Here is a 15,734-nt window from a genome sequence, read left to right as displayed (position 1 = left end):
AAGGGTGAAAAGATGTATACTGGATGTTGAGTTTAGCAAAGTGTATATCTCATTTGCTTCTCAGGGTACAATTTTATTATAATAATAGTTTCCTTTTTTATAATAATTCTCTAACTAGCTATTTTTCTTCCCAATTCACAGTCGATGTTTTTACCGATACTCAGCCGTTGATTTGGCCAGTTCTCGGTGGATTCAACGTTTGTATTTTTGCGTATGGTCAAACTGGTTCTAGAAAAACTTACACCGTGGTACTGACTCTAGTCTTGAGAATCATGGTTAAATTTTTGTCGTACACTGTATAATTATCAGTTCCCTATTTTCTATATTTTTTTCACTTTCCAAACGGGACCCAGTACATCAATGAAAGATTGGGTCGTCAATTACAAGGATTTAAATGATCTATTTGATATTTCACTAAGTGGGATAAGTATTTTCTCGTACGAGACGGGGGTACAGATGGTTGAGACGTACAACGAACACATTCGTGATCTTCTGTCAATCAATATTGCACACAAACAATATCCTTTGATACTCTTGCACATATTTTTCCGTTACATTTCTTGCAATCATGCCTTTTTTTATTGTATTCTTATTATTAGAATAGTAAAGTAATAATGGTACTCATTAACATAAATAAAGACTTGATGTTTTAGACTTCTCAGCCTATTGGACTCGTTTTACCTGATGCGAGCTTATATCCAGTTGAATCAACATCATTGTTTTAGACTTGATGGAAATTGGACTAGCAAATAGAGCAGTTGGTGCAAGAGCTGTAAATGAAAGAAGCAGCCGGTCCTACAGGTTGACTGAACCATGAACAAGATTTATATTATATTTATCGTTATTCTCTCTAATATGGATTTGTCAAAAATATATTATTACATGTAGCATTCTAACCATGCATGTTCCAGGGTTGGATATGAAGATTGGATCCACCTCTAGAGGATGTCTACAGCTCGTTGATCTTGCTAGCAGTGAAAGAGTAGAGCAGTCCGAAGCAATGGGAGATAGGTTAAAAGAGGCTCAACATATTAACAAATCACTCTACTTTAGGTGATGTGATTTTTGCCCTGGCACAGAAAAAATGCCCATGTGCCCTAAAGCAATCAGCAAAGCTCACACAAGTTCTTCAAAGCTCTCTTGGTAATCGATTGTTTACTTGCTGATAAATCATGCATTTGGAGGCTTTATGTGATGTTATAATTATTTATTCAAATATTCTATCACAAGGGGACAAGCGAAGACATTAATGTTTGTGAAATAAATCCTGACGTTGAGTCATATTTAGAAACAAATAAGCACTTTAAAGTTTGCTAAAAGAGTTTTTGGAGTAGAGTTAGGTGCGGCAAAACTACAAAGAGGGAAAGGATATCAAAGCGTTGCTCGAACAGGCTCTTATACTTTAGCCTCTCTCTAACTCATCTTGAACCGGAGTTTGTTTTCCTTTTTCCGCACATGAGAAACTGTTTTAGTAACTCAGTCAGCTCCCTTGTATCTTTTGTTCGCTCATGCTTGGTGGCCTTGTGTATTCCTGGCCGGTTGATGGCTTTGTTAATTCAAAGCCGGGCTCTTCTCGAGCCTTCGTTCTAAAAAAGAAACTGTTTTAGTCAGGGAATAAAAGTAGTGTGTAAACTAAAAGGATAGATTTACATATAAATGTGATATTAAATTGTGAACATTATCCTAAAAGCCAAAGAAAGATATTTTCATTCCATGATCACTTCTAATCTCAGGTTGGAACCGATTTTAGGACTCAAGTGATTTTCATATACATCCTCTGATCCATAATAAGTGTCGTGGTTTTAATCGGAGGGAGTACTTACTTATAACTACGGTTGGTAAGGTGTTAAACCATAAAAAATACAGTTCAGACGATGTATCAAAACATTGTGAAGAATAGCAGTAAAATAGCAGGAGTTTATTTACTGTTGGGTTATGTTACACATTTCTCGACATTCTTGATGGTATTGATTTCTGGCATGTGCGCTAGTACTGACAAATAATGAATACAAACCTACAGAAAAAGCTCAGACTTGAATAGCTTGGGAACTCCTGCTATTTTTACTTTTGGGGGTTAACTAGATAAATGCCACTCCAGTTATGTCGATTCAGAGAAATGCCACTACTATTTTCCTCTTTGTAAAAATATCAGCACAAATTTTGAATCAATTAGAAAGAAAGAAAATATGAATTGCTAAGTTTCCATAGGACCATAGATAAAATGAGGGCTTGCAATATAACTGTTGGATACGTATGGTTCAAGTTTTATACTCCCTCCGTTCCTAAATATAAGTTTTTTGAGAGACAAAATGGGCTACATACGGAGCAAAATGATACAATCTAAAATACGTCTATATACACCCGTAAGTAGTTTATATGAAAATCTCTAAAAAGACTTATATTTAGGAACGGATAGATATAATACTAATTGAAACTTCAAAGTGGTCGTTTGCAGTTGCTGTTAACTTCTGGTCCTGACAATGATTTTCTCATATTACGGATATAAGCTGTTGTTTGAGCTTTTCTAGATTTCATCCTTGAAAGACACTATTTCACAACTTGCAAAATTTCACGTTGAGGTTCATATAATTTTTGTTTTGTATCTACTAATAATGTTTGTTAAAAAATTTAAATCAGAACCAATAGTCAATTCTCCTAAATAAAATGAGAATTGACAAATCAGGCCATACAAGCACTCCATCCAACCAGTTGGCGGGAGGCTCTTCGTCAGCCAGGTCAACCAAAAGATGGCAGAGACGAGAACGTACTGAAGTAGAGCACGTTCCAGCTGCTCACTGTTACTCGACGAGACGAGAAAGGTAGAAATGGTTGGGTGGTAGTTGTAGGATAACAGTATGGTTGTAACTCAAGAGATGTGAAACACAAACTGCTGACAAGAGTACAAGGCTATGATATGTGATCCCTGTTTCGCTTCTGACGGGGATGCTTGCAATGTTCAGACTTTAGAGGATCCTCGCATTGTATTTGTTCTGCGGCGACAAGGGTTAGATGTTGTGGTCTCTTGCCGTCTGACGATCAAGAACGAAAAAATATTGGAATATTGGTACACTCCTGGTTCAGTTTCAATGTACATGATCATGACAACTGGTCTGCTCTCTCTTTTCAGGCTCTAGTCTACATTCAGGCTTCAGTCTAAGAGTTGTTGATAGAAAAAGAAAGGAAATCACACTAGTCAGAGAGACCGCTCTGAGACTTGCAGAGTTTTCAACTAAAAAAAAAGAAAAATACAATGCGGTGAGCGTGGATCGAACACGCGACCTTCAGATCTTCAGTCTGACGCTCTCCCAACTGAGCTATCCCCGCTTGTGTGTTTCTTGTTTATTACAGTTTCTAGGAACGTATGTTAATGAATATGGCAGGTTCTGCTTCCAACCCTGTAGTGCATGAATCGTCCCTATCCACTGCTAATATTGGGAGTTCATGTTTCTCATTATCTACAACCCAAAGGGTCTTCCAGAAAAGATCATAGATTAACGATATGTTGAGAGGTGTGACAGCCAATGTTGGGAGCTCATGTTTCTCATTATCTTTTCTCAGTGACGTGTTCAGTTTTATGGTACCCTAGGTTTAGAGAATGCACCCCGGGACATTTGAAATCTGATTCATGTCAAGGAACAATCACAATGTCGTGACTCATACATTATCGCATGTGTGTGCTTCCTCTGGTGATTCTATCTAGCGCAATGTAACTCCGGACTGTATCCGGAAAACTCTTTGTGATGATATTTTATAGTCATTAAAGAGCGGCATTCTTCTATAAAAAAATGATGCGAGCATCCATTGTTGCGAAACATATATAAAAGCAACCAACAATCACCATAAGATCTAATAAACTCCTATCACCTAAGGGCATGTACAATGGTTGATAAGATAGTCTTATCTTAAGTTTTGCATGTAATCTAGAGATGACAAAAAAAAGTGTCTACAATGGGTCATCTATAGCATTATCTTCAATAACTAGCTATTCCTAAAAACGTGGTGAGACATATTGTGCTAAGTGATCATCTATTGTCTTCTCAAAAGACAAGCCTTTTCTTATGAGTTCTCTCTCCTCCATCTCATCATTTATCCTACGTGGCACTCGTAAGATAACACCATTGTACATGCCCTAATGTGTTTTCAAGACCGCGGCTGAATCCCTCCATAGAGATATAACAAAGACAACGTCGATCGAACATCGGCATGGCTGCATCCTAAGTTTGTCGGCGGGCGTAGTGTCATCACCCCCTGAAGAGTATAGATGACGACACTGATCTAACCATCGTCAACATTAAGCAAACAGAGGTGTACCCTCATCCACAACTAGATCTGACACAGCCGTCGGTACTTCTAGCACTTCCATCTTACCTCCACCGGCAAAAAAATATCATTGACCTAATAAAGTCACTCCAAGAAGATCACTTGGGCCGCCCCTACCACCAGTGGCGAATCTACTAGGGGGGCTTTAACAGGCTCAAGCCCCCCTCCGACGTTGCAATTTTTTTACTAATAGTCTCAAGGCCCAACCTAGCCACTTGCCAGCCCAGCCCAACACATGTCCGCACGACACAAGCAGCCCAGCCCCCATTTCTTTCTAGATTCGCCACTGCCTACCACCATACATATTGGGCGAAGAGTTTGATGAAACCAAACTCCTGACACATCACCTAATAGCTTTGGTTGTCCAGATCCATGCGGCAAATCATTTACATGCTTGCCACCGGCGTTGAAGCAAATACCATTGGGAAGGGGAGAAGGATGGAGGCACTTATTCCATCAATGTGTTGTCATTTTTTTGCGGGATAATGTGTTGTCGATGCTGCCGAGTTCTCATCCGCCTCTGGATAGTGACCGGAGGTGGGTGGGAACGACGACCTTGTGGGAGAAGTGAAACGAAATCGTAGATGCCTTTTTTCATGGGGAGAAAGAAACTGATAATGCCCACAATCGAAAAAGAACAAGACAATGCCCATAATAAAAAATATTGATAACGCGAACCTATGGTTGGTTGGCTAGGTGGACAGTGGTATCCCAGCCCATCAGAATTCAAGTCATTTTTCTCGAATATGCACGAGTGTGCATATAATATATTAAATAAGAAAGGCGAAGAACGCCTCCACCGGTCATTTACAACTCATCGTGATACAACTCACAGATACAAATACAACTCCACTCCACCCTACACCTAGGCTACTCCTCGCCAATGCTCCACTGTATTAGACCTGCAAACACATAATCTACGTTCCCTTTGATCAGTCCAGCCAGCGACCAAGTTCTGCCTTCCGATGAGATTTTATGCAAAGAGCACCAACCGAAGGCGAGGCACCGTCAAACACGACCACATTCCTGTGCTTCCACAGTTCCCACATCGTCAGTAGTAGTAGCGTGTGGAGGTCCTTCTTAGTTATGGTGGATAACCCTTGTTTACTGCAAAGCCAATGCTGGAGGGAATCTTCTGGAGTAGGTGTCCAGTCCAGCTTCTCCAAAGCCTGACATAACCCTGCCCACACCGTTCTGGCGAAGGCACAAGTTAACATCACATGTTCAATTGTTTCTTCCTCTTGATCGCAAAGGGGGCACTTGTCTTGATGCGGTAGTCCCCTCCTGGCAAGTCGATCGGATGTCCAACATCTATTGTGGAGGGCTAGCCACGTGAAAAAATTGCATTGTGTCGGAGCTCTCGATTTCCAAGTGAGGCCCACAGTGGGTATGATCTCTCTGCCCCAAAACCTGGCTGCATATGCCGACCTCACAGTCTTTCCACTCGTCTCCCAAGACCAAGAGAAGCTGTCCGGGGCATTGTTCGTTGGTTCCCAATTCGGAATCCTCTGCCAAAGCTGTAGGAATTCCTGTAGAGCTTCCGCACCCAAGTTGGGGCCAACACTCGTATCCCACATCCCGTTCTCCACCACCTGCCCAAGCATGCTTGTCCTTCAAACACGGCATGGCACCAAGTCATAGATGGCTGGTGCAAGCTCCTGTATCCTCCTCCCGTCGATCCATCGATCTTTCCAGAAGGGAGTGTTCATTCCATTCTGTGCATTGCATCTAGTGGCCCCTTGGAATAGTTTCATCGATTCGTCAGGCACTTTGATTGAGAACTCACTCCAAGGTCTGCTACTATCCGTCTGTTGTAGCCATGGCCACCTGGCCTGCATAGCTATGTTCAGCCACCTCATATTGGGCCGACCTAGACCTCCTGCCCATTTTGGAGCGCACACAACCTCCCATGCCACTGTACAGTTACCACCATTTGCTTCGGCTTTTCAACACCACAGAAATCCCATGCACACCTTGTTCATTGCGGCGATCGTCTTGATAGGGAGATCCAAGACCATCATAGCGTGTATGGGCATTGCACACAAGACAGAGTGCACCAAAGTAAGCCTACCACTCTTTGGCATGAGAGAAGCCTTCCACTTCGGCAAACGGTTCGCCATCTGGTCTACCAGATATTGAAGTTGTGTAGATGATTGCTTTCTTAGGGACAACGGAAGTCCAAGATATCGAACCAGAAAGGAGGCCAATGGACACCCCAGCTCCGTGCTAGCCATATTGATGCTTTGGTCCGAGCAGCGTATCGGCAATGCCACCGATTTGCCCATGTTAATGTGCAGTCCCGACGCCTCCCCAAACAGGTCAAAGATGCACTTGCAAATCGCAAGGTCCATGGGCTCCGGCTTGACAATGGTGCTCGAATATTATTGGATTTATTTCAAGTCTTATGGCGATGTGCATTCAGTGGGGGGAGACATTCCCAACGACTACGAAGTCGTTTGTGGTGACTTCGCCAATCCTAATATGATGTGTCGATTTATTTCAGGTCTTATGGCGATGTGCATTCAGTGGGGGGAGACATTCCCGTCGACTACAAAGTCGTTGGTGGCGACTTCGCCAATATTAAAATGATGTGTCGGTTCAGTCTCTTCGATATGCTCATAGAGGTAGGACGTACGTACGTGCGTTCATATGGATAAATTTATGAGCATTTGCATCGGTACTGTGTTAAATAAAAAATACCATAAAAAATGCTTAATACATCCCTCGCTCGTTACATTATGAACTCTCACCATATAAGCTATAATTAGATAATATGCACCAAGCCCGTCTAGCTCAGTTGGTAGAGCGCAAGGCTCTTAACCTTGTGGTCGTGGGTTCGAGCCCCACGGTGGGCGACATGTTGCTATTTATGTAGATCACAGTGTCCGCCTTTTTTTTCCCGGCCCTCACAATCAGAAATGTCCATCGTCTCGTTCATATGAAGAAGATCCCTCACCTTCTTCAGCTTCCTCCGGCTGAACGGCCAGCTCAAATGCCCATGATCTACTCCATATCCAGCAGCCAAACAAACTTTTTCCCACGGCAGAACACGTAAGCAGTCCCTCCTGGCGTCGCAGCGAGGCCGTCGTCTGTTCCGCGGCGCTGGCAGCTCCTGCACGGCTGCCTCCGGTGGCGGCGCAGCAGTACCCGAGCAGCTCGCTCAGCGGCGTCACCACCAGGATGGCTACGAACATTACGTAAAAACGTCGGCGTGCGTGCGAAAGAAACACTCAGCTGTGCTGCCCAACATTTCAATGATGTAATTCGATCGAAGCCGCGCTTGTATTTGTACAGTACCTGAGCCGACGAAGTACAGCATCCAGTGCGGACTCTACTACAGCTACACCTTCACGTACCGTTCATCATCGTCAGGCTCCGTTCTCTGAAAGGTTTTACGGGTTACCCAGAACAATGCCTGTAGCTTAAAACTGAATGTTCAGAGGTTTGTCCTCGCCTCTTTGATGCCGGACGACAGGACGGCCACGTTCTCCCCCAGGATCGGCAGCCTGTAGGTGCACCCGGAACTGCCCGGCAACCGTGAGTACGTTGTTGACGCCATATTTTAGCATGGCAGCAAATGCAGTTAAGATAGCATCAAATGTAAAAGGTTTCAACATGAAAGGTCTTTGTATCGTTGAAATGGACGATTTTGATATTTTGGATCATCTTCATCTGAGGTTGTATGCAAAAGTTACAGCCAAAACTGCACGCCGCAGCATCAGATGACTGGACTATGACTTGTTGTATGCAACTAAGCGGAGAAAAACTTTCCCCTCTTCGCCCGCGTCTCTTCCGCGAAAGACTAGGAGAACCCTAGTGCGCATTCAGCCCCCGACCACATCCCCGCCTCCGACAAAGTCTGGCCGGCGGTGGCGATGGCGGGGCTCCTCCCTCCCCCTTTCATGCCCGATGGAGCGGGGCGTGGTGGATCGAAGCGGGGCGGGGGTGCTGTGACGTGTGGCGGTATCCCGTGCGGTTGGTACTAAGTTTTTCATTCTTATATTTTGGCATAGAAAAATAGAATAATTTTCCAAACTAGAAAAAGAATATGTAAATGGGTTAATGGTCGAATCCTTGCACCGACGGGCCCAAACAAGGCGGCCACTGAGCTTTCAAGCTGGGGATGTACACCCCCGGCACCAGCAACACACCCCTCTGCGGGATGCCGTGACTAAGCTTGTTTGTGGCCTAAAGCCGTACATGGTATTGCCAGAGGCTCCGTTCTACCGGGTGAGGGGGGAATGGGGCGTAGCAGCAACATCTGGCTCCCAATGCAAAGATCTCGAGACCACAAATCCGGTTCACAAACTCTTTAGCCCTCCGATGCGCTGGAGTTACAGGCGCGCGCGACCACGCCAGGCTGACGGAGCGTCCGAGAGGGCTGCCTTTTAGACAGGTGCTTGTGTTGGTCAACTAGCGATGTGGGACTAATTGTTCGACGAGGGTCACATGCACGTAACATCAGATGCACCCCAAGATTTGCACTAGACACCTTCTCCTAACAAACTGCTGCCCTTCCCCTAAAAAAACAAAAAACAAACTGCTGCCCTCATCTCAAAAGAAGTAATAAATAAATAAATAAACTGCTGCCCTCCGTGGGTAGTTGGATGGGCCAGTTAGGCTAGCCCAATTTCCCACTACTCTATTTTCTTTCTACTGCTTTTTTTTCTTTCAAAAGTGCACTTATTTGTTTGAGAATACATCACCTAAAAAATCGATTGAGAGTACACTGCAATACAAGGTTGGTGAATTATTTTCGTACATCTTTTTATATTACCCTGTACATATTTTCTATTAATATAAAATTATACCGTAAAAGACATATTTTCATAGAATTTAAAGTCTATAAGGACATTTTAAACCCTTCCTCTTACTTTATGCCATGGCCACAACATCCAAAATAATCAAGATTGGTTTAATAAAATAGGCATCCACAAACACATATTTTTAGAGATTCAAATATTTTTGCATCACGCTTTATAAATTTCAATAGCGCAATTTTTCACTGAAACATTAGTGACTGTTTTGTTGCAGCACCGATTACTTGCCAGCAAACTCCAACTATTATCATTGCAACACGATGCAACTATTACCATGATGTTACTTTTTTTTCATTGTAATTTGTACAATGTATTGCAAGAAAAACTAAATTCTTGCAATCATCATAGTCATTCCAAAGTACATAACTATTACCAACTTCTTTTATCTGTTGCAACATGCTGACTATTGTGCAAAGAAATTTTAAGTCTCGGAACAGTCAGAATCGTCATGAAATATACTAATTATTTCCACAAATTAAGAAATTTGGCAATAGTGAGCTATTTATGGCGAATGAATTCAGAATGCAGCCATGGCTAAACATTTTGGCAATAAAAAAATGTACTATTGCCATGAAATAAGTAATTGTGTCAATAACTAAATTATATTGCACAATATTTATAGTTTTGTCACTATTTAGATATTGCAATATTTGGTATTCATTGCAACTAATTGGTTGTGATAGACCATTTGTGGTTGGTTATATGTGTTATCTGGGATGAGCAAGGAAACTTTCTTGTGGCATGGAATCGTGCAATCGTCAACACTCTTAGTAGTTGATCGGTTCAAACAAAAGCTATTGGAGATAGTATCCTCCCAGTCATATAGATTGGTTTGCAATCTTTATGTGGACATTGATGCTTTATGTGCAAGAAGTCCTTAGCTCTGAAGGTCTCTGCACTGAAGGTAGAGCACATATACAAGGATGGTTGAAGCTTTCTAAATACCTTGACATTATTTTTTATGAAGAAGCTCTCGATTTATATTAAAGATTCCAGTGATACAAGACATCCCAAAGAAGAAAATTACAACTCGATTCTTCAGAGAGCCAAATAAACTCTAAATACCTTCACATGCAACCTATACACATTGTCATTGTGACATAAAAGGGTTTATATGAGTTCACTAAGGTGGTTATACACAGGGATCGGGTCAGATCTGTCCTGAAGACCCTCCTGATTTCCTCATTATGATCCTGGTGAAGTATGCAACAACCATTCAATAAAATATGCAACCTTTTTTTTTGCATGTAACCATCATTTAATAATATTTTGTATGAAGTTAAAAAAAGGCAGGAGCCACTATTTGACCGCCATGGGGCTGAATTCTACCATTTTTCTAGAGTCTATGAATTTTATTTCAATTTTTACAATGGACCACATGGAACCACGGAAAATTTAGGCAACCATTAATACACCAGATAATGCTTAGAACACAAGGTGTATAGGCTGTTGGTTGTGCCTAAAAATAATTTTTGTTGCAAAGGCAAACCGTACTTACCTAAATCACAGTCAGCATTCAGATCGATCGCGGCTCGCATTTCTGACTTTTGCAGAAGGTCAAGGTCTCATACCATTTTGAGGCTCTCGATTAACCGCCTTCTTCATTTTGTCACATCACTGCTACTAATTCCCTCAAATTTTCTCTTGCGTACCACACAAGTTTGGGCAGGCAACTTCCACCAAAGTGTTCTTCATGGGATCTTTTTGGGAGTACATGGTGTTCTGACTACTAATAGGTGCCAAAATTAAGCATGCATACATATTCTTTCTAAGAGATCTTAGACACGTATGTGAGCCTACTTAGACCACAGGTTGCATACTAAACACCACCGGAAATACTTAACAGGTGATGTTGGGCGTTAGCTGTTTTGTTTGAGGTGGACAGAGGCCGGCTGTGTATAATTGGTGGGCTGTACCATTAAACTCGGACAGTGATATCAAGCTTATCAGCGACTGCTGCTGCTTCTTATGGACTCATCCCTGGTATTAAACTGTATTGCATAAAACATTCCAATTAATGAACAGTGACCCGCTGGCTGAGGCTAGCTAGTCCAGATGGTGACATCGAAATTCCACTTTCGTTTCTTTCATAATTCATGGAGGGCACAAGGACGACATATCCTCCTTTTTTAATTAGTACTAAGATGTCGTCATCATAACACTTTGTATTGACACAGTTATCTTGGATACACTAATAGTAATACTACTAGCTACATGTTTGCCACGCACAACTCATCATTTCAATTTTGTGCTACCATGCTAATTAAGTGAGCCCTTTCCGGTTCATGCGAGAACTGGTTTTTTCCATGTGAATCTGTTGTATGATACGGTCTGGAATTTGTGACTGATTGTCTTGAGTGTTTTAGATTTGACTACAACATCAATTTCCTGACTGATTTCCTTCCATGGAGTAGACACACTAGTTAATGAAAATATCAATGCCCTTTTCTTCATAATGTCTATCGATGGTCCCAAGCATGACCACAATGATTGTGGTTTCACTAGCTAAGTTGCCATGTCGACCTACGATCTTAACACCCAGAAAGCTCCTAATTGTCTTAACGTAGCTTAAGCAGATGACGACACCATGGAGATAGTTATATTACTCCCTCTAAGTCGCAACATGTTAAATTTGTGTTGAATATTTTTGTAGGGTTACAGTTGGACTTATATCGAACATAGAGTTTTGTCTTGGATTCGAATACATGTGACCTAAGCCTTTTATTCCCCGCAAAAAAAAACACCTAAGCCTTTTATACTCCCTCCGATCCATATTAATTGTTTCACCAAATCAGCGACAATTGATATGGATTGGAGGGAGTACAAGATAACATAAAAAAATTTGACAAAATCGGTAGTCATAAACACTGAAACACCAGAGGGACAATCTAGTCGCTCGTCACAGGGTGGCTAGACTTGCCATGGTAGTGGTGGGAGGCGTCGTCGATTGTATTATGTTAATAAATGTAATAACACAAATGAATATTCAACCAAGGGCTCAAGAAGATCTAGCCTTCTCCAGACTCATGAGTTTTTCCATATTTTTGCTTGCCTTCTTCTAATTCACTCTTTTTTTTCTTTCTCTTTTTGTGCTGACTAGACTGCTATGTGTATGAAACCACCACTATTCAATCGATTGTAATAGTTTTCTTTTGCGGTGACGATTGTAACACTTCGACTGATATCTAGCGCTAAAGTTTCCCCATGTCAAAAGTTTAGAGTTAGAACATAGAACCCAGTGACCAAGTCCATAAATCGATGTATCATCGAGGAAGCAACAATGAAGTAACATTACTCCATCAGTTGTACGTAAGCTATAACACTTTTGACTGAGACCTAGGGCTAAAGTTTTTCTAGTCTCAAAGGTTTAGGGTTGTAGAATCGAATGTCCAAATCAAGAATGGACAGATATATAACTGCGACACGAATTTCTTCAATTTCCTCTCATTTCTACCCACTTCCAAAGGTTTAGGTTTGCGCGGCTCCGATGAGAGAGGGCGATGACAGCGGCGCGCCTTCGGCACGTTCCAGCGCATGTAGTCGTCTCTAGGTGGTCTACAAATTTGGATGCATTTTTTGTTACTTCTCGTGTTTTTTGTACTGGCATGATGTCCGATGAATAGATTTGAAATTTTTTCATGCAAAAAAGAAAAGAAACCACCATTTTTCCGTCGATTGTAATAGTTTTCTTTTGCAGGCATGATTGTAACACTTTTTTTTGCGTGAAAACTTCCAATCTATTCATCTTCAATCATGGTAGTACAAACGAACACTAGAGATAAAAAAAATTACATCCAGATCCGTAGACCACCTAGCGACGACTACAAGTACTGAAGCAAGCCGAAGGCGCGCCGCTGTCATCACCCCTCCCTCCTTGGAGCCGGGCAAACGTTGTTGTAGTAGACAGTCGGGAAGTCGTCGTGCTAAGGCCCCATAGAATCAACGCACCAGAACAGCAGCCGCCGCAGATGAAGAGTGTAGATCAAAAGGATCCAACCTGAATACACACGAACGAAGACGAACGACGAACGGATCCGAGCAAATCCACCAAAGACAGATCTGCCGGAGGCACACCTCCACACGCCCAACGATGATGCTAGACGCATCACCGGAACGGGGGCTAGGCGGGGAGACCTTTATTCCATCTTCAGGGAGCCGCCGCCGTCTTGCCTTCCTGAGTAGGACACAAACCCTAACAAAGCTCGAAAAAAAAATCTAAAAACGGAGCCCTTCCATCGGCAAGGGCCAAGATCCACTCCGCCTCCATGGCCCTAAGGCCACCGGAGACGGAACGGACCGGCACCGGCACCGGCGGGAGGCAGAAAACCTTAGCTTCTTGGTGGTGGCGGCGGGCTAGGTCATTAACCTGGTTGTGTACTTGTGATTGTAACACTTTGACTGGTATCTAGCGCTAAAGTTTGCCCATGTCAAAAGTTTAGGGTTAGAACTTAGAACCCAGTGACCAAATCTAGAGATTGACATATCATTGAGGAACCAACAGTGAAGTAACGTTATTCCGTCGGTTGTAACACTTTTGACTGAGACCTAGGGCTAAAGTTTTTCTAGTCCAAAAGTTTAGGGTTATAGAATCGAATGACCGAATCAAGAACGGACAGATACATAACCTCGGCACAAATTTCTTGGTTTTCCTCTCATTTCTACTTCATCAAGAAACCTATTTTTCATGGTAAAAAGTGTCGAGGGGAAGGTCACGTCGACATCTCAAGCAACCTACCTTGTAGCCTTTCTCTCTCGACTGCAGATCACGCAAGCTAAACGTGGAAACTCTTAGTCAGTGTACCAGAACGCGCGTATCAGGAAAAGCGGGCTTAAAAGCTTACTAATTCCATGCATCTACATCGTATGAGCTTGCCTGATATGTATGGCATGACACGCAAGCCCGTTATGACCTCCTGCCAAAGATCCCATGCACTGATGCACATATATGTGGAACTAAATGGGCCAACCCCAGCTGACCACGTCGTGAGCTAGCAGATGAGCACAAAAAGAACAATTTGAAGACCATTATATTGCACCAATAATTCTCCGTGGCATCAATGTCCAGTGATCTGTGGCCATCACACGACGTGACCCTTCTTTAAATACCACGGTTGCTACTCTTCCGCTCCAGTCAGATGCAGAGATACATTAGTTTGCTAGGCCAAGAAGAAGCGCCCAAGAGCACTAGAATTTTACAGAACGAGAAAGGAGGAGAGGTAGGGCGATCGATGGACATGAGCGGGGATACGTATCACTATCAGCCGGCGGGGATGGAGGAGGATGGTGTCGGCCGTGGCGAGCAGGTCCCGACGGCCGCGCCGGCGCTGAGCGCCAATAAGCTGTGGCGCATGGTGCGCGCCGTGCACCTCGTGCTCGTCAGGGGCCTCGGCAAGCACCAGCCCAAGCTCGCGGCGCTCGGCGTGAACCTGCACCACCTGCTGTCGTCGTCCAAGCGCCACCACCACCACCATCTTCCGTCGGCGCGGGACCAGGAACCGGCGCTCACGACGTACCTGGCGGCGGCGTTCTCCTGTCGGTCCATGGATCCGGGCGCCGCGGTGCACCCGTACCCGCGCGGCCGCGGCGCGCACGGTGGCAGGGGCGGCGCGTCCTCGCTCTCGTCGACGCTGTCGTGCCGGTCCATGGACCCCGGCGCGGCCGTGTACCAGCAGTACCAGTACCGGCCCCGCGAGGTTGAGTTCAGCTGCAGCAGCCCGCCGCTGCACAGGCGTCGCCGCCGCGCGCACCGGCACCAGGGCCAGAGCCTGCTCCCGCAACAGCAGCATGGCGACCTTGCAGAGTACACGTCGGCTCCTGCCGTGAAGACGCTGTTCGAGCTGATGGACGACGTGGAGGAGCAGGAGGACGACGACGTGGAGGGCGCGACGGTGCCTTGGCCGGCCGGGCGCGGCCCGGCGCCGCGGCAGGTGCGGATCACGGACTCGCCGTTCGCGGCGAGGGCGGAGGACGACGAGGAAGGGCGCAAGGGCGCGGTCGACCGGCGCGCCGACGAGTTCATCGTGTGGTTCCACGACCAGCTGCGCATGCAGCAGCAGCAGCAGCGCCCCGCCGTGAGGGATCGCGCTCGCGCCACGCACCGGGTTAGATAGATCGGAGCAAGATCAGCAGTACAGTACACGCCATGCATGCGCGCATGGACGCATGAGTAATCATAATAGTTTTTTTTTGCGGGGGATAATTCATAGTAATAGATCGTTATGCATGCAAGTCGTAATGTACATGTGAGGTGTAATTTCCTTGGAATGGTGTTGGGTCGATTTTGTCATGGCGGAACAAGCGTCTCTGACCCCCCCCCCCCCCCCCCCCCCACCACACTCTCATTTGGAATGATGCTGTGATAATTAATACTGGTAGAAATTCCGTCGAAATTCTGGAATTGTCAACTGTTCCTATAAATTTTTATGTTACCCTTGACAGCAACAGCATCAAGGCAATCCCTCAAAAAAAAAAAAAAACAGCATCAAGGCAAGAGGGGCAAACGAGATACCGAGATGGATGTATGATACAAATTTGCGCTGTATCCGACTGGAATTCTGAAACGACGCTGGCCTTTGTGTTTCAATCAGTCCTATG

General features: G+C 44.3%; 1 protein-coding gene and 2 non-coding genes across 3 annotated transcripts; 2 read left to right on the top strand and 1 right to left on the bottom strand.

Annotated features, from left to right (window-relative positions):
- Nucleotides 1-3,251: 3,251 nt before the first annotated feature.
- On the bottom strand, nucleotides 3,252-3,324 carry TRNAF-GAA (transfer RNA phenylalanine (anticodon GAA)). The gene has a single exon. It is a non-coding gene; the product is annotated as a tRNA-Phe (tRNA).
- Nucleotides 3,325-7,102: 3,778 nt separating this feature from the next.
- Nucleotides 7,103-7,175, top strand: TRNAK-CUU (transfer RNA lysine (anticodon CUU)). Its single transcript has one exon. It is a non-coding gene; the product is annotated as a tRNA-Lys (tRNA).
- A 7,109-nt stretch (nucleotides 7,176-14,284) lies between these two features.
- Nucleotides 14,285-15,406, top strand: LOC123173124 (uncharacterized). Its single transcript, XM_044589890.1, has one exon. The coding sequence runs from the start codon at nucleotides 14,369-14,371 to the stop codon at nucleotides 15,248-15,250; it is 882 nt and encodes a 293-aa protein (XP_044445825.1). The 5' UTR covers nucleotides 14,285-14,368; the 3' UTR covers nucleotides 15,251-15,406.
- The last annotated feature ends 328 nt before the right edge of the window (nucleotides 15,407-15,734 follow it).

Source organism: Triticum aestivum, chromosome 1D (assembly GCF_018294505.1).
Source record: "Triticum aestivum cultivar Chinese Spring chromosome 1D, IWGSC CS RefSeq v2.1, whole genome shotgun sequence".
NCBI classification, from domain to species: Eukaryota; Viridiplantae; Streptophyta; class Magnoliopsida; order Poales; family Poaceae; genus Triticum; species Triticum aestivum.
Note: the sequence above shows the minus strand (reverse complement) of the source record. Positions and strands in the feature narration are given on the sequence as shown.

Excerpts from the sequence above, each read along its gene's own strand:
- LOC123173124 (XM_044589890.1), top strand. The coding sequence starts at position 14,369 with ATGGACATGAGCGGGGATACGTATCACTATCAGCCGGCGGGGATGGAG.